The sequence below is a fragment of the Nematolebias whitei genome, chromosome 15 (assembly GCF_014905685.2).
Source record: "Nematolebias whitei isolate Nwh7 chromosome 15, NemWhi1, whole genome shotgun sequence".
NCBI classification, from domain to species: Eukaryota; Metazoa; Chordata; class Actinopteri; order Cyprinodontiformes; family Rivulidae; genus Nematolebias; species Nematolebias whitei.
Window position 1 is genome coordinate 45,777,800 of NC_056512.1, and position 19,219 is coordinate 45,797,018.

Sequence of the window (19,219 nt, forward strand, 5' to 3'; positions counted from 1 at the left end):
ATTTTAATGTCAGTTTGATATTTTAACGTCAGTTTGATATTTTAATGATGAATAAATTTGGTATATTTAATGATTTTGGTCCTGTCATATAATTTATGTTGGTAAATTGTGAGGTAAGAGCAGAGTCATGTAAATGTTTAAGTACTCATTAGAAAATCGACTTTCATTGATCGTTCATAGCAGTTTTCAGAACAAAGGGACGTCTGTTACACTTGTGACCCTCGTCACGTTTATAAATTAAACAAGAAATAGACAAAAGGTTTCCTCTGTATTCTAGGAAGCTTTGGCTAACAGCTGTAGAGGAAAGTGCCTCAAGGTTTGTTATAAAATAAAAATCCAACTCCTCCAGTTTCTGATGAAAGCTGTAAATACATTGTAGCACATTTTTAATGTTTTTATATATTGTTTTATTTATTGCTTTTAGGTATATGACCGTTTGTGTGTAAACGTGGTGTAATGAGAGGACCGAGAGATGGATTTAGCTCAGGGGTGCTCTCTTACATTTTATAATATCTGGACTAATTCAAGTACATAATATTATACTTAATTTAAACGGATTCTTTCATTTTTCTGGACTAAGTCATATCGTGCCTAGAAGATTAAATGTGGACAAAGATGTGTTTAAATTTCTGACCCACCAACAGCAGTGCGGTCTTTTATTTATCAAAACGATTTAAACACATCACACATTTTACACATTGATTGGCATAATTGATTACAATAACACAGCTTAATTAATGAGCTTTACAATGAGAAATCATACGGCCATGATTCCTCACTTGCAGCTTAAAACAACAGACATATCCTTAGATCTTAAATTAATGTCTGCAGGCTTTAGCTTATCTTTACTGGCAGAAAAATATAGAGATGGAGTAAAGTTTAAGAAGGAAAAGTGGATACTTAGGGTTAACTAAGATAATAAAGAAAAGATGGGGAGTTATCTTGTTCGAAACCAGATAGCACGTTTCCCGGTGATTTCAGCTAGATGGTACCCGAGCGTCGACTCTTTACCTTGGTGGGGTTTCAGAGAGGTCTTCTCCTGGCGTCCAGCAAGGCTGAGTCTTTTTATCTCCAGGGATTTATATCCGCTTCTCATCAACTTGGGACCACGAGGCTGACTGACCCAGCTTCCAAAATAAACTTCCCCGAAGGATAGGATTAAGTTAAGTGGAATTTCAGCAAACGTGCTGAACTCCTGAGATGTTGAATAGGTCTTTGACGTGATGACCTGAATCAACACTCCAGACAGGTGTCATCTTTCAGAAAAAGACCACCGTGGACTTCACCTTCTCCAGCAGAACTCTCTGTTCTGAACTTTTGGAACTTCTGTTCTCTCTGGAACTAGGAAGTGTCGACTTTTAAAGAGTTCTGCTTCCGGTCACGTTTGGGAAGTCCTGATTGGTTGAAAGAACCAACAGGGGTGTGGTTTTAGTGACGTCAGAGGGTCATTACAAGTCAGAAAAACAGCGGAGATGTTTAGGAACAGACAGAGAAATGTTTTGGAGAAATGACAGACTTACAGGTGCCAGTTCTCTTGTTTCTGTCTGAGAGGTTTAAAAACATGACAGTTCGTTCCAATAAACTTGTTTGCGACTGTCTCCGACTTTTGACCGACATCACACCTTTCTCATTTCAGACAGAAGATCAAAAATGCATAATTACTTTGTAACATAGACATTTAACTTGATTTCTACTTTGAATGAGGATTAAAAATCATTAATACTGTTTCACAGTTGATTTAAAATGAGTGGTTCACTTCAACATTTAAAATGGTTTGAACTAAACACACTTTTGATTATCAAGACATTGTAAAATAGTAATGATAATATAAAAAAGCGAGTGTTCTTTCAATTGATTAGTTCAGGATACAATTAGAAAGTCTCTGGATGAGCTAATTTGTATTTCTGGATTCAAATCAATGAAATAACAGTTCCTGTCCCATGAAGGTCTTCAGAGGCAGGTCTTGACCGGAGGCCGAGTTCACTACAGTGGAAACTGTCAAACAGAATTGTCTTTCAGGGATAAATAGTCTAAATCTGGAAACAACAAAAAGCTACCGGTAATTAAAATATTAAAACTTGAGTCCCCAGCTCCGCAGACCTCCAGTTGGTGTAACGGAGCCAACTTTGTACCAAAAAATGGTATTTTATTTAAAAAGGATTGTGAGAATCTTGGCTGGATTTTAATAGTCACAGAATGTCGACATGAAAACAACATGTTAAGAAACATTAGCATAAATAAGGGCTAATTTACAGAGTGGGAATTAAATGCAAATATCTATTAAAATCAAAATTGAGTGGAATTTAAAAATATTGCAGCCTAAATGGCTTCAGTTGTTTTGATGAGTTTTGTTCAAGGATAAGACCCACAAGTATTCCTCGTGGAAATAATGCATGTACGCTGCAACAAAAATTATTAAAACATTTTCTTTATTACAACATAAAAGTCACCGCGGAAAAAACCCTCGACACTTGGAATCAACGTCAGGTTTACAAACGCCATCGACAAGTCGAGAACATGAAAAAGACTCGGTCATTAACTGAGAAAACACCAAGGCACTGGCGTGTGTAGCCTGCTGCAGCATGAACGATGCTGCTGCATGAACGATGCTGCTGCATGAACGATGCTGCTGCATGAACGATGCTGCTGCATGAACGATGCTGCTGCATGAACGATGCTGCAGCATGAACGATGCTGCTGCATGAACGATGCTGCTGCATGAACGATGCTGCTGCATGAACGATGCTGCTGCACAAGTGATTTAAAACACAGTCTTCTGTCCTGAACGTGTAGTGAGGTCAGCACCTGCAATGCTTTCCACGTTTGCAGATTTCAAGGGAAACACTTGTCCCTTCATGACAAAACTGAAGCCACACGAAGCTCGTGGCTCTTGAATACCTCAAAACAGCAATTGATTGTGTTTATAGAAAAAAACTGATTTAACCTGTTGACATTTTATTAAGGTTCATGTAAACAAAACTCTGGTACGGCACTTTTGTTATCCCCTAAAATAAAAGTTCTTTGTTGGAAAATGCATCAGTTTTAACGTAGATAAGTGCTGTTTTTACATCTTTATGAAGTGCTCTAATGGTTGGAAAACATCACCAAATGTTCACAGTAATTAAATTTTAAAGGGTTTCAATCAGCGATGACTCAAATATATATGGATATAAATCTGATAGCATACAGACGTAATGATGACGGACTGGGAAGATTTGAAAAACAACTACAACTGAAACAAGAACCTCTTCAATGTCTTTTTTTTTGTCAAGATTCTGTTTTATGGCAGAAAAGAGTGCAGTGACTTTGTACCAAATAAAAAAATAAATTACATAAAACTTCTTTTTTTTTTTACATGACTGACATCCTCACGTTCCCTTTGACTTGTGCATGTAATCATGCACGGCTCACTCCATCAACAGTGAACAGCACTTCCAGTCCAACTCCTAATGTCACTCGAGTGGGAGACGAAGAGCAGGGCTCCAAATACGAGTTCCTCTTGATCACTCTGCCGTATCAGCTTCCTGTTGACCCTGTCGTCTTTTTTCTTGCTCCTGTTCTCTTCATTTTAGCTCTTTTCATTTTTCTTCCCTCTGCTTTCTGAACGTCTCTCACATCTTGCGTATGACGATAACGGTGGTCAGAACACCAGCCAGGAAAACTCCCACCGTCTGCCATGTAGGAGTACCAAAATGGGAACGGATACCTTCCTAAAATCAGAGACGTGCATGTTAATACTCGTCTCATGAAGACAACGCTGTCATTAACCACAGTTGTAAGTTATCTGCTTACCCAACCACCTTGATCTCTTATCCAGTTGATCACATTTTCCCGCAGGTAGTCCATCGTCCAGCTGATTATAGTTCTGATGATATCAGGAATTTTGACAATAAGAGCCTGGAAAGATGTGAGTAAATGTTATTGTTGCGAAACAATTTCATGTTGCAGCAAGTGGCGCGTAACAAAGGTGCTTCACTTACTTTGATGACGAGTCGACAGGCAAAGTAAAACAGTGCGACCACTCGGCCCCAGTTGAATTTTCCATCTGAAAAGATCTCCAATGCAACTTTCCAAAAAACATCCTTTGAAGGGATAAGTGAGGAGTCATTTATCATCCTAGGGAAACAAAATTTATTGGTTAAGGAAACGTTAACATAAACATAAAAAGATATGAACTTGTGATACCTAGGTGTTGAAACTTGAAGCTCAGGTAGACTGACAGGTGTCCTACCTTTGTAGCTCCATGTTTCCATCCAGCTCATCTCCAATCTGTTGCAGACACTGAGCCAGCTTCTTGTGGTTTGGGTCACACAGCTCCGGTGCACCCAGCTGTTCTCTCGTCAGTAAAGCATCACCACCTCCGTGTCGCTGAACCCGCTCGTAGATGAAACTACAGAGACACAAACGCAATAAAAACTGTTCAATGCAAAACTGGTGAACAACTGGTTAAACCAAGTAAATGTTGGTAAAGCTCGGACAGTTGCGTCACCATTTGTTTTATTGTTTTGCACACACACACAATGCGTTTGTGATAAACACGGGGAGCGATGATGAGTCGGGTAATTCAGGGAGTGGTGGCACAGTGGTTAGAGAGGTGGGCCTGTGATCAAAAGGTCGCCAGTTCAACTCCCCCAAGTGACATCAAAATATGGGTGGGAAAGGTGAAACACCCACACCTGCCTCCACCCTCATTTGTCCCACTCTGGGCCCTTGAGCAAGGCCTTAACCCCCACCATCTGCTCCTAAACGGGTCTCTCTTGAAAATGAGTCCTCGTGACTCAATGAGACTACCTGGATAAATAAAGGTAAATAGAAAATGTACCAGGACGACTCGTATATAAACTGGTACAAATGAAATGTTCAGTCAATTGACCATAAATCACCTGTGATGAACAGCCAAAGGTCATAGGTCATGTTTTTTGAACAAGATATCTTTAAGAGTTTGCAGATGATACAGCGGTGGTGGGATGCATCACAAACAATGATACAGGCTGGAGGTGGAACACCTGGAGATCTGGTGCAGGAAGAACAACCTCCACATCAATGTGAAGAAGATGAAGGAGATGGTGGTGGACTTCAAAAACGGCTCAACACCCCCCCCCCCCACCCCAATTTTACTGATTTTTTTAGTTTAACAACAATTGTCTGAACTTCATTTATATTTCAGAGCACTGCCTCATGACCAGTTAAAACAAGTTCGTATTGTTTCTAGGACGTTGTTCAAGGGGATGTTTTTCATTAAAATAAGAATGGAAATTTGAAGGTGCTTTACGACTTTATAACACCGGACTGTGTCGCTTGTAAAACTAAATCGGCTTCAGCCAACATTGGAATAGACGGGTCAGGCTTTTTAGAAATCGTGATGGGCCAGAAAACTGCAATTGGTGCACCCCTAGCTGTGTTCAGACTCATGTAAGGGCTGCTGAGGTTTGGTGTATTGCTTTACACTAGCATTTTCTTAGTTCATATCTTAGAGCTTATTACTGTTTTTCTTTTACAATTTATACTTTTGTTGGATGTAACTGGGACCCTGTGTACACAATTTTGTTCCACCACATGTACCACATGAGCTGTGAATGACAATAAATAAACCTTGACCTTGATATAACTCTGAAGTAGTTATGTTACAATCGCCGATCACTGGGGACAGGCAAGTTCACGCACTTGGATCATATTACAGCAATCATACGTCACACATTGGACTACATTATTTATTAAAAGGTTAGTAGGAATTTATTATTAAATGTCTTCAACAATCTGAGAAACTTTTAAGACAATTTGTTAACCTGAACGTGGTTTTTGAAGCCCCTGAGTCGAAATGATCTGATCAGGTCATGAGAGAAATGAGTCTATTTTTCATTCCGCCTTGGTCATTTTTAGCTATATTCAATCAAATCTCTTTTAATACGATATGGGAAATATGATTTTTTTTTGTTTTTAACATTGCTATCTGTAGGCAACAAAAGGCTTTAAAAGTAATGTGTAAACTTAAGTTTGCTTATCAGAAGGAAAAGCAACGTGAACATCCAAGTATCTAGAAACACCTACACCCAAATAACGTGTTAGCCTTATACCCAATTAAAAATCTTTATTCTAGTAGTCCACTAATAATGAAAGCTTTGTTACAGTACTCTGATAAAACAAGTTATTGATTATTTCATTGATAAGGCATAACTAGCCACCTGTAACTTATTACATGAAATTATCTTCAACCAAATCCATACTTACTCGGTTAACAATAAAGTTCCTACTTCCACGATCTGATCTTTGGAGCTCCCTGGAAAACAAGGAGGTGTCAGACATGAGTCACATCAGCCTGAAACCCAAGTTTCAATCAGGTCACTGAAACCAGGACTCTACTACTACAATTCACTCCATGACTTGGTTTTATTTGAATTATTTGTCTGTGTGTTGATCTGCTGTTAAAATCCGGTGAATCTGTGGGGAAAAGTAACTTGCAAAGGTTTCGATCATCCAACCGGTTTTCAGCTAAATTAATTAGCTCAAGACGTTTTTCAGATCACAACTTACAGTTAACTGATGTACTTAACAAATGTTGTGTGGCGTTTTAGTCTCGTTTGCCAACACGGTGTGGTTTGGACCTCGATCAGAAAAAACCATCAGCAACTGATGTGCTGGCTAACGACAAGCTAGCACTGAGCATATTGCTAAGCTAACAGTCCGGTTTGAGTTGCTGCGTCAATTAAACCGATTTCAAATTAAAAACTAGGAGAAAATGTTAATCTGTCAGATTTTCTACATCTGCCACACAGTTACGGAACCTGTCACAGCATATTTGACGATATTTTATTGCGGATGCTAGCCCCGTACCTTGCTCTCCGCCAACCTGTGATGCCATCTTGTTATGTATTTCCGGAAAGGTCACGTGACCACATTAATTTTTCTCGTTCTCCGCCTCGTTGGATGCTCATGAAGCCGATGTGACGTAATTCAGTCAGAGCTGTTATTTTTGTTTATTTATTTAGGTAATTTCATAAAAGTGTACAAAATAACATGTTATACATGCGTACAAAGATTTTATACATCCAACGTTCATGTCCAAAACAAGAGAATTATACAATAACTCTGACGTCATACAAGTGCCTGAACAGACCAAAAAGGTGTTGGTTGAAGCGTTTGCTTATTTCACCCACACTTATAAAGTTCTGTACACTTCTTTTGAAACGGAGTTTCAAATATTGAAAACAAGTTTTTTTTCAGTTAAACTGTCAAATTACAATTTTGTCTTTTAAAACAAGAATAAAAGAAAACATGACATTTTGTACACCTGCATCAGTTTTGTGTTTTCAGTTTTGCATCAAAAGTGTTTCATGTTTAACTGACACATCTTTCTTTGTAGAACTGTTCTTATGCTCGTCTTTGTAAGCATGCAGCTTCCTTTGAGTTCATACTTATTTTTGATTGTCATATATTTTCTGAAATCTTTAAACAATTTGTAATAAACATAATAACAACGTGAGCACAAAACAAATTTGGGGGATTCTTGGAACCTATTTTAGTCTTCAAAAAGTGATAGACAATGGGAAACAATGTAATTTCAAGGTAATTTTGACAAAAACAAAAACATTGAGGCACAGACAAATGAGAAAATGATTTTAAACATTTTTACAGTCCAGAATAATTGATGTAAAAAACACATTATTCTGAATGTGTATAAAGTGAGGCTGACATCTGGTACAAGTCCATTGCGTTCTGAGTTTGCAGTTACATTTGTCAAAGCTCATGTCACTCTTGCCATGTGGCTCCATTCAAACCACCACTCCCTGAGAGCTCCACTACGAAGTGGGATTAACAAATAAATTCAAGAGATTTTACAAGGAAGGCTCTGTTTGAATCTGGTTATGGTAACACACGCTGAACTCCTAACCTGTTCAGAAGCAACTGAGCAATTAAAAATCTGACAAACTAGATTAATATATCATCAGTTAGAAGAACTGAAGATTGATGACTGATAATATAACAAATTAAAATCCTCTGAATATTGTTAAACAGCCAAATCAGAAGCTTCAGTTTCATCTGATGTATAAGTGCAGTACACATTTTTATTTATTTTATAATTTATACAATTTAAAATATACCTTTATTTGTTTTGGTCAGTGAAGTGGCTTGTACATTATACTGGGACAGTGTCAAGGCTAAATGACCTTTGCCTGTGTGTGTATGTGTGTTGTGTATCTGTTAGCAAAATATCTCATAAACCACTGAATAAAATGTAGAAGGCACTTGGAGTATCTAATCATCATATGTACGTTTACAACTAAATAATGTATGAAGTCAACTTGACTAAAGATGGCTGCTGCAGCACACTGAACATTAAAAACACAGGAATATCTATAACTTTATTAATTTGGTGTGGTAATAACTGTTACCAACACAAAGTGCTGAAAGATCACGCTCGGTCTTAGTTTAAAGTCTTACTCTTATCTGGAGTCAACTCTGAGTGTCATAAACTCAGACTTTATATCCATGGGGACACGTGCGTTCACTAACTGGGCTTGTTTTAACCCAGTAAGGACTACAGGTAAAATTGCTGGATCTGCTCTCAAACTCACACTCAAGTGGGAGACCAAGAAAAAAGAGCAGTTCTCCAACATGAGCTCCTCTTGTTCCTTTGATTCAGTTTGACTTCTTTCTGTTGACGTCGTCATCCTCTTCATTCTTGCTCCCGTTCCCTCAGTTGAAGCTTTCCCTTCTTTCTTCTGCCTTTCCTTAGACGCCCATCAGATCTTATGCATGACTACGACAGCAGTTAAAATCCCCGCCAGGAAAACACACAGAGCCTGCCATTTCGGGGTGCCGATGTAGGAAAAAATACTCTCCTAAACCAAAATCACAGAGACGTAGATAGTTGTTTCAATGTAAAGTGAACTCTTTGACTAATTATTAATGTGTTTCAAATGCAGCTGCTTACCCAGCCACCCTGCTCTCTTATCCAACTGATCAAATGTTCCCGGAGGAAGTCAATGGCCCAGTTGATTATGGATCTGATGAGGTCCAGAATTTGGGGTTTATACGCCTGGGGAGAAGTAAAGAAATGTTAATTATCATTGTTCAAGACTACACTTCTGAAAACGTTGGGACAGTGTGTAAATGGAAGTAGAATCGCAATAATAAAATCTCATAAATCAATATTTTATTCGCAACTGAACAGAGTAAACATAGTAAACTTTGAAACAAAGGTATTTTTAATACTTTTGAATTTTTGGCAGCGATACAGCTAAAAAAAAGTAGCTTTATAAACATCTAGGAACTGAGGAGACCAGTTTTTAGAGGGGACTCTAAAACCTGTTGTCCCCTTGTTTGATGTAGGATTCTAGCAGTTCAACCATCCTGCGACTTCCATGTTTTCCTAATGAGAGGTCTGGACTACAGGCAGGCCAGACCAGCACCTGGGCTCTTCTACCAAGAAGCCATACTGTTGCCATCAGTGCAACAATGTTCAGTCAGGTCATCTGGACGGTTTCCTTTTTGGTTTGTTTGTTTTTGCTGAGACGTTTCGTCCTTCATCCAAAGGACTTCTTCAATCTGAGGAGCCACCAACAAACTGAGTCCCACAAACTGCACACTCCTGTAGTGGAAAAACAAGAACAGTTTGCTGGTGATAAGATGGCTAGACGTGAGCACGGAGTGCACACGACTAATTAAGATTTAAAAGCTGCATGTGTGTACGGACATGAGCAGAAAACAAGAGCCAGAGACAACGAGAGGAGAGATGGACAATAACACCTCCTAAAGGTTTGGTCAGAAGGCACACACGGTATGCTGACATAGTTTGTGTTCATATTTTGCTTGTAAATGCAATTTTGTTCACGCTTGTTTTTATATTGTGTATCTAACACACGGTGTTTACTGGCAGAAGAAGATGTCCTGTGTGGCAAAGAAATAATTAAAAGCATCAGTTGGAGCGTGGCCTAATTCTGTACCAGATACTTTGGGAGCAGTTACAGAAGATTTGGACAATTGTTTGACGCTGGATGTCCTTCCTGATGCGACCTTAGCTCGAACCCACAACCTCAGCATTACAAGACTGCGGCACTGACGACCGAGCTACCGTAACCACTTGGCATAGTCTTGACTAACTAACCAGATTCCAGGTCTTCCTTGAAAAAGACGTGATCTACATGGTATGTATGCTGTTCTAAAATCTGTATACAGCATAAATATTTATCTTATTGATGGTACCTTTCCAAATCTATAAGATCTGTGTGACAGAGGCACTAATGCATCTCCATAGCATCAGAGAGGCAGGCTTTGGACTGATGATACCAAGCTGGATGGTCCTTGGTGGTTTCTAAAGAAATAATTTGATTTGTCTGACCACAGAATAGTTTCCACTTTCCCTCTGTCGATTTTAAATTAACTTTGGTCCAGAGAAGATGGCAGCATTTTGAGATGGTTCAATTGTTTTTAGTTGCACCATAGAGCTGTAAGCAGCATTTGTGTATGGCACACAATTATGTTTACAGACAACGATTTGCAGAAGTGTTTCTGAGCCCAAGCAGTGACGTCAGAAAATTCAAACTAACCTTTTTGATTTTTTTAGGTGCAACTTCTCAGTTTCAACATTTGATTTGTTTATAATGTTCCGCTGTGAATATTTATTGATTTATGAGATTTGCCAATCATTGATTTTCTTTTTATTTACACTTTACACAACCTCCCAACTTTTGCACAACTGGAGTTGTAACGTGATAAACTGAGGAGTAACAGAGGCGCTTCACTTACTTTGATGACGAGTTTACAGACGAAGTAAAAAAACGTAACCACTCGGCACCAGTTGAATTTTCCATCTGAAAAGATCTCGGAGGCAATTCTCATAAACACTTCTAGTGAAGGTTGGAGTTTATCATCATTTATCATTCTAGAAAAAGAGCATGTAGGAAAAGTGCAATAACACAAAAAGCAGATGAGTGTGTAATACTTGTGCTGGGATTATAAACTGAGACACAGAGAAAGGCTGCTTACGCTTGTAACGCTGCATTTTGGTCCAAGCTGTCTCCTATCACCTGCAAGCCCTCAGCGACCTTCTTGTGTTTTGGTTCACACAGTTCCTCTGCACCCAGGTCCTCTCTGGTCAGTGGGACGTTATCTACATGTCGCCGAATCCAGTTGAAGATAAAACTGCAACAAAAAAAAACAGAAACGTAAAAAATAAAATGCTCCACATAGTTAAAGAGTAACAAAATTAAATAAACAGTAAATTTTATTTTAGGTCACTACTTTAGACATTTCTAATTACAATAATGCAAGAAAATATAGAAGAAATGTTAAATTTTCTGCGTTAAAAAAATCAAACCACTAACTCCTGTTATTTCCTGATATTTCCTGCTTTGCCTTTTGATACAGCCTCTCCTAAAAACAGTGGTTCTAAATGAGAACTAGCTGACACCACATGACTCATACAGAGCCGTCTTTAAGTCTGTTAGTTTAGTTATTTGCATTTTTACAATTTATTTGATTGATTCTCTTATTTAAAGTCAAGCTTTGTCTAGTTTACATTGCACTGTTAGCATTGTGAAAAATCTGGATGTTAAAATCAGCACATAATGGATGAACTTTGGATGAACTCTGACCATATGCACTGAAATCAGAGGAACTAGGCACTAGATCTGTTCCGTTTCACGTAAAACAAGCTTTAGATAAAGATATCAGGAATCATTTAGTGTCTCAAATGTGCTATCTCAAAAAATAATTGGTTATTGCATCGTAGAAATAAAGACGTGTAATAAATTGCTGACATTAATTGGTCATTTTAATAAAAGAGACCAAACTCCTGATCATAAAATTTGAACACTGACCAGATCATTTGAGTCCCATGTAATTATGGAAAAAAATTACATAGGAATTCCATATACATATTACTTATACATACTTAATAAGATGATAAAGTAACTAAACCAGTTTGTTATAGGCAAATAATTGTGACTTACTGAATTTGTCACAATTATTACTACAAAAAATATTATTTTAAAATTATTATAATTATATAAAAATAATAATTATTATTATTAATAAATACAATAATGTAATATTATAATATTATTCTACATATAATATAGTAACAATATAATATATATTATATCATATTTAATATGATATAATATATGTTATATATAGTATATATTATAATAATATAATAACAATATAATAACAATATTATATATTATATATAGAGTATATATTATATTGTTGTAATATTATATACAATAATATAATAACAATATTATTTAATATATATATATTATAATTGAATCAGAATCAACTTTATTGTCATAGCACAGTTAAGAACAGTGACATTTCGTTGCGTGCAGCCGTCTGAAGACAGAAGTGCACCGGGGCTGCAGCTTTCTATAAAGCGCTGCTCTTATCACTCAGACAAGAAAGGGGAATAAAACACGAGGAGACAAGGTGTAAAAAAAGATCTGTCACACCGTGTCCTTCACACAGGGCATGATGTGAGGTAGCTAAACAATCTTCCTCAACAAGCAACATGAAAAGCAGGAGGGGTCAGGGGAGGCAGGAGAGGGAAAGAGAGCGTCCGTCTTCATCGAGAGCGAGAAAATAAAAACAGTATTATATTGTTATTACATTATATTTAATAATATAATGATAATATACATTATTAAATTATTACACAGCTATTATTACACCAGTTTTATCTTCTCTTCGTTGGCTACCTGTTGAATTTACAATTAATTTTAAAATTTTAGAGCTCTAAATGGACAGCCCCCCCAGTACATCACTAAAATGTTGATCCCTTATTGTCCAGCCCGCACCCTTCGGTCTTCAGCACAGAACCTCCTTAAGGTCCTAAGACCCGGTTTAAAACTTGGGGTGACCTATCCTTTCAGGTCGTAGCCCCCCGACTGTGGAATGCCCTGCCCCCGTCTGTTGGTGTGACCGCCCCTGTTGATTCCTTCAAAAAGCAGCTTAAGACAATTTTATTCAGACCAGCTTTTAGTTCAATGTTGTTTTACTTTCTGTTTTTATCAGCTGTTCTTACTGGTTGTGTTTGATCTTAACCCAGTATTCTGTATTTCTGTAAAGCACTTTGTGATTTTATCTATGAAAAGTGCTTTATAAATAAAGTTTACTTACATAAATAAAGGCACAGACCTTCATTACTTCAGCTTTTATCAAGTTTGTATCATACGCACGCCTTTCCCTTTCAGTTCTTGTTGAGATCCCGGGGACTTGAGAAATGTTTGAAATCTAAATGTAGTAAGTTGTAATTTAGTAAGTTATATGTGTACACAACTGCCACATACTAAAAATGTGAAAAAAGAGAGTTTTAAAAGAAAGATCACCCTGAAGGTTTGAACTGAAGACGTAGCTAACGGGCTAAAAACTTCTAGCACAAACTGATCGGTTCTTTGTTTGTTTGTTTTAATTTAATTGTAAAGCACTTTGGTCAGATTTTGTACTTTCTATGTGCTATATAAATAATTCTATGTGCTATATAAATAAACTGACATCAACATTCACATATTTGCATGAACATGGATAGAAAAATGCTGATCCAACTCTAGATGTGAGCAGAGAACAAATAATCTGCTTTAATCCACATTTTCAGAATAGATGATTAAAATAAAGGTCAGAAATGAAACTTAAACATTGTTTTCCTTTTGAAATCAACAAGATTGATTTTTAAAGAACCTACATCACAGTCTATTTGAACCAGAGCTGTAAATGATGGCACAGAATCTGAAACAATTTTAGTTCAACTCAAAACATTCATTATAAAAATCTAATCCGAGAGAAATTCTAAGTGGCACTATTCAGATTAAGCATTTATATATTGATAAATAACAAATCTGTCACTTATTGTCGCTTCCAAGGTTAAATGAATAAATGAATAAAACTGTAACCCAAGTAATATTAAGAGGTACTTACTCCTTTAACAGCTTAATTCCCAAGTCCAGGACCTGGTCTGTGACGTTTCCTGAGAAACAAAGTTCAGACGTGACGTCATTTCGTCCAGTTGCGTCAAGTTGAAACTGAAGGTGCAGCTCAGAAAATCATCTTTTCAACAGGACGTTTGTCCGTGGATTTATCTCCACTGGTGTGTTTTATGTCAGTCAGACTTACTGTGTTTAATGCAACGATCATCATGTGAAACTTGGTCATTCAGAAGAGAAACTTTTATAAGTCGCCCAAACTCAAACTGATCGTTTTGACACAGAACTGTTAGATTGTCTGATTTCCTACTATTGTTACTTTAGAAGAAACATTGTCACAGCTTTCTGTGATTAAATAAAGAATAAATAAATAATTAATAACTCCGAAACCTACCGGTTCCGCGATCTCCTTCTGCGCCCGATGCCATCTTGCGTTTGGTTTTTACTTCCGTGTGTTCACCGGCTGCATTACTGGATTCACATGATGTTCCCATGTGTTACTGTACATACATCATGGGTCAAACTCGATATTTGGAGGCAACATTAAAACTAGACTGTTTTAGAAATACTGGCTGGAAATAAATATAAAATCAAATAGAAATATTGGTTTATATATATATAATGTATTACATATGTAAAATAAGACGTATACATACATACATACTTTTTTGTTTACATACGTTTTTAAATTGTTGAGAACAATAAATAAACAAATACTCTTTTAAAGAAATAAAGTATTTTGGCGATTTGCTCACTGCAGAGAAAGAAACCGGTCAATAATTGTTGCTCTTTTATTTTGAAGGGTTCTTTTTAAACGTCATTTCCTGTTTTTCACCGTCTTCCGCTGTCCGCGCGCTCGCTCAGGCCTCTTTACAACTCAGCTCGCAAAGATGGCGGAGGCACAAGTATGTTCTCCGACGCGGCGTGGCGATTTTAAATCGAAGAACACTTCTCGTAACCAGCGCATATGACGCAAACCCCGATAGATCGACGCCAGTCGTCGTGCCAGCCGTTAGAAAATTAATTTACACGTTTATAATTCAGATTTATTGTCGATCCGCACCCCCCTCGTGTTAGGCTAATTTAGCCGGAATGCTAACTTTGTTAGCCTACGCTTCCTTTTAGGTTTCCGTCAATTTAACACTTTTTAACTTGTGTCCAGTTTTAGAGTTACAACTTTTGCATACTCTTAATGTTTTAGTGACTGCTACAGAGGTGAAATATAGCGTTGTTGCCGAAAGGGGAAGTGTTCTTTAACCAAACGAGTCATTGGCATGGTGGTGAAGGAGTGCAGAAATGTTCATTTGTGTTCTCCTTCCAGACCGAGAGGGCTTATCAGAAGCAGCCCATGATCTTCCAGAACAAGAAGCGTGTTCTGCTTGCTGAAGGTGGCAAGGAGAGCAAAGAGAAGATCCCTCGCTACCACAGAAACGTCGGGCTGGGCTTCAAAACGCCAAGAGAGGTAAAAACTTGGCCCATTAATTGTTCAAACTGTTAAAAGACGCTAAATGTTCATTTGCAAATGATGCTTTTTCTCACGATGGTCTTCCAAACCTGTGTGGTTGTGACGACATTGCCTTTTGGCAACACTGATGCTGTTCAAGTCAAACCTCTGAGTAACGTTGGGAAGGGGATACTTGAGTAATAACCATTTTATTCTCCTTTCCAGGCGATTGAAGGCACCTACATTGATAAGAAATGTCCATTTACTGGAAATGTGTCTATCCGTGGACGTATCCTTTCAGGTAATTGCCATCGCTCAGATTTGCCTACATATACCACAGCAACGCTGTAGATTGTCACTGTTAATATAGAGCCATGGCTTTCTTTGAAACAAATTTAAGATGAATCATCCATAAGATGATCTAAATGTAGTTTTGTCTGTTTCCATCAGGACACGGTTAAATTTTGAGGATTAGATATGGGAAACATTTTATCTTGACAACAATGGTAGACGGTCGTATGCAGTTTACACCAAATCTTTTTTGTCATTGTATTGCAAATGATGCTTTTCTCACGATGGTCTTCCAAGCCTTTTGGGCTTTGACGATAATGCCTAATGGCAATGCTGATGCGGTCCAGTGACAAAAATGTAATCCAGTTTTAAATCTCCACAGACATGACCCTTCTCTTGTCTGCACAAGTCTAACAATCAAATGTTACATCCGTGTGTTGTGAAGGTGTGGTGACCAAAATGAAAATGCAGAGGACCATTGTCATCAGACGCGACTACCTGCATTATATCCGCAAGTACAACCGCTTTGAGAAAAGGCACAAGAACCTGTCTGTCCATCTGTCGCCATGCTTCAGGTAATGCACTGGATGTCACGTCACTTTGTTGCATTTATAGAAAACTTGAAATGGTTTAACATTTTTCAGTCAGGTCATCTGGACAGTTTTTTTGTTTTGTTGTGTTTCCTTGACTGATGAAGCCTTCCGGACCGAAGGCGAAACGTTTCAGCACAAAACAAACTGTCCAGATGAGCTGGCTGAAAAATGTTGATTGTATACCTGGATTATTGAGCATGGACTTTGTTGTTAAAATGGTTTAATTTGTTTTGTGTGGTCACTGAAGTACTTTGACTTGAAATAGTGTGCGTAATGTTACGTCTCAGTATTTTGGATTGCAACATATCAGAACCATTGTTGTATAAATGTTAGTTTCTGGTCTTAGTTGACTGCAAGTGATGTTTTTTCTCACGATGGTCTTCCAAGCTCAAGAAGCTCTGACGATGCTGCCTTTGGCAAACACTGATGCAGTCTTGCTTTGTTTTCTACCTGCAGAGGCAAAATGAATCGACTAAAGTCATGCACAGGTAGCCAGACGTTTGTTCACATTAACTCCTGGACTGTTTTTCTGCAGAGACGTTTCCGTTGGAGACATTGTGACTGTTGGCGAGTGTCGACCCCTCAGCAAGACCGTGAGGTTTAACGTCCTCAAGGTGACGAAGGCTGCTGGAGCCAAGAAGCAGTTCCAGAAGTTTTAGGTGATTTTGAACAGGAAGGCTGCAGCTGCTGGTTAACCTGTCGCATTTATCAAATAAAGAAAATCGTGTTTAAATCTCTTCTTGACATTTTTTGCTGTGTTCTTGTTGGGAGTTAAAATGTGTAATTATTTTTCATAACTGAAACATGGAACTGTACAATGCAGATTATGTTCCGTCATCCTATTAATTTAAACACATTTTATACATTCTGTTCATATTATACCAGTGTGCACTTTGTTGGCTTAAGGGACGGTGGAACAGAGGCTAAAGAAGTCAAGCCAACTTTATTTATAGAGCACATTTAAAACAGAACCTGTTCTCAAAGTGCTTAACAACAATCAATGAGTAAATTAAAGAGAAAAATATATAAACATATATATATATATATATATACAATACACTAATAATAATAACTGAAGAATTGATAAAAAGCATTTAAAACATAGGGTCACAGATTAATCACCGGCTTGTGATTGAGAGGTCACAGGTTTGAATCCCCAGACTAACAGAAAAAGCATAGATTCCTGCCAGAACAGTTTTCATTGAAAGGTTAAAAAAAAGGTTAGTTTGAGCGTCCTGCTTCACAACTGACACAACATGAATTACTTGTTTTTATTTCGACAGTTGTTTCAACCATTTCATCATTTTATTGACCAACATTATTAGGCCATGTATTAACTGGACTGTTTAAATGTTTTGATCACTGTTGATATACAGCTTGATAGTTTTTTTATATATAAAAATGACATCAGTTAGATTCAGTTATGTTTGAAAAATATAGCATGTTAGTCGTTTGGATGACACAGAAAAGCTGCAATCAGAGAAAACGAAGAGTAATGACAAAGTGCAGCAAGATGGGCTGAACAATGTTGAGAGCGGAGTACTGTACAGTACACGTCTTCATGTTTACATGTGTACCCACCCAGCTGTGCCACCCTGTGGTTCAAGGCTCAGAAAATTAGAATATTGTGAAAATGTGCATTATTGACTCCTGGTGCCACACTTTAATCAGCTAATTAACTCGAAACACCTGCAAAGGCCTTTAAATGGTCTGTAGCTACACAATCATGGGGAAGACTGCTGACTTGACACTGTCCAAAGGACGACCATTGACACCTGCACAAGGAGGGCAAGACACAAAAGGTCATTGCTAAAGAGGCTGGCTGTTCATAGAGCTCTGTGTCCAGGCATATTAATAGAGATGAAGGGAAAGAAACAATGTTAAAAAAGTTACAAGCAACAGGGATAACTGCACCCTGGAGAGGATGGTGAAACAAAACCCATTCCAAAATGTGGGGGAGATTCACAAAGTGGACTGCAGCTGGAGTCAGTGCTTCAAGAACCACCACGCTCAGACATATACAAGACATGGGGTTCAGCTGTCACATTCCTTGTGTCAAGCCACTCTTGAACAAGAGACCGTGTCAGAAGCGTCTCACCTGGAACTGCTGCTGAGTGGTCCAAAGTTATGTTCTCTGATGAAAGTACATTTTGCATTTCCTTTGGAAATCCAGGTCCCAGAGTCTGGAGGAAGAGGAGAGGCACAGAATCCACATTGCTTGAGGTCCAGTGTCAAGTTTCCACAGTCAGTGATGGTTTGGGGCCATGTCATCTGCTGGTGTTGGTCCACTGTTTTCTGAGGTCCAAGGTCAACACAGCCGTCTACCAAGAAGTTTTAGAGACTTCCTGCAACTGACCAACTTTATGGAGATGCAGATTTCATTTTCCTACAGGACTTGGCCCCTGCACACAGTGCCAAAGCTGCCAGTACAGTGACCCCTCGCTATAACGCGGTTCACCTTTCACGGTCTCGCTGCTTCACAGATTTGCATCGTGCTTTGTGTTCTGCATTCTGATTGGCTAAACAGTCTCTCTAGTACAGTAGTTATTTGTAAAAAACGTTTATACAGTACTTTTATTTGTTAAACAAATGCTTGGGCCTGTAAAAAACTTTTGTCCTTTGGTTTGAATGTATTACGGGTTTCACCTATCACGGGTTCTTTTTGGAACATAACCCCAGTGAAAAACGAGGGTTCACTGTACCTGGTTTAAAGACCATGGTACCCCTGTTCTTAACTGGCCAGCAGACGCTCCTGACCCGAACCCCAGATGTGATACACCAGACCCAATAATTCAGAAGAGCTGAAGGCCACTGTCAGAGCAACCTGAGCAGTTCCACAGACTGATCCACTCCATGCCACGACGCATCTCTGCAGTAATCCAGACAAAAGGAGCAACGACTAAGTATTCATGCTGTACATGCTCATACTTTTCATGTTCGTACTTTTCATGTTCGTACTTTTCATGTGCGTA

The 19,219-nt window shown here is 38.2% G+C and overlaps 3 protein-coding genes and 3 non-coding genes across 6 annotated transcripts in view; 4 read left to right on the forward strand and 2 right to left on the reverse strand.

Moving 5' to 3' along the window:
• The window catches only part of si:ch211-278a6.1 (SRC kinase signaling inhibitor 1), a 301,410-nt gene that overhangs the window by 215,956 nt on the left and 66,235 nt on the right, over positions 1–19,219 (reverse strand). The window lies entirely within an intron of this gene.
• Positions 2,902–6,881, reverse strand: LOC119421919 (apoptosis regulator BAX). The gene is made up of 6 exons (XM_037689285.1): positions 6,832–6,881; positions 6,229–6,277; positions 4,232–4,390; positions 3,981–4,116; positions 3,793–3,897; positions 2,902–3,710 (listed from the first exon to the last, which is right to left on the reverse strand). Exons 1-6 carry the CDS (start codon positions 6,857–6,859, stop codon positions 3,612–3,614), a joined length of 576 nt encoding a protein of 191 aa, XP_037545213.1. The 5' UTR covers positions 6,860–6,881; the 3' UTR covers positions 2,902–3,611.
• On the forward strand, positions 14,762–16,977 carry rps11 (ribosomal protein S11). Its single transcript, XM_037689287.1, has 5 exons — positions 14,762–14,824; positions 15,241–15,381; positions 15,589–15,664; positions 16,100–16,229; positions 16,783–16,977. Exons 1-5 carry the CDS (start codon positions 14,810–14,812, stop codon positions 16,904–16,906), a joined length of 486 nt encoding a protein of 161 aa, XP_037545215.1. The 5' UTR covers positions 14,762–14,809; the 3' UTR covers positions 16,907–16,977.
• On the forward strand, positions 15,437–15,521 carry LOC119422234. The gene has a single exon (XR_005187404.1). It is a non-coding gene; the product is annotated as a small nucleolar RNA SNORD35 (small nucleolar RNA).
• LOC119422233 lies at positions 15,917–16,000 on the forward strand. Its single transcript, XR_005187403.1, has one exon. It is a non-coding gene; the product is annotated as a small nucleolar RNA SNORD35 (small nucleolar RNA).
• Positions 16,599–16,683, forward strand: LOC119422235. Its single transcript, XR_005187405.1, has one exon. It is a non-coding gene; the product is annotated as a small nucleolar RNA SNORD35 (small nucleolar RNA).

Bases quoted from the DNA above. Each gene is read 5' to 3' on its own strand.
- LOC119421919 (XM_037689285.1), bottom strand. From the start codon at position 6,859: ATGGCATCACAGGTTGGCGGAGAGCAAG. The intron at 4,117-4,231 runs GTAGGACACCTG...TTGTTTCCCTAG, and splicing joins GGAAACATGGAGCTACAAAG to GATGATAAATGACTCCTCAC. The intron at 3,711-3,792 runs GTAAGCAGATAA...CTCTGATTTTAG, and splicing joins TAAGAGATCAAGGTGGTTGG to GAAGGTATCCGTTCCCATTT.
- rps11 (XM_037689287.1), top strand. The intron at 15,665-16,099 runs GTAATTGCCATC...TGTGTTGTGAAG, and splicing joins CCGTGGACGTATCCTTTCAG to GTGTGGTGACCAAAATGAAA. The intron at 16,230-16,782 runs GTAATGCACTGG...GTTTTTCTGCAG, and splicing joins CATCTGTCGCCATGCTTCAG to AGACGTTTCCGTTGGAGACA.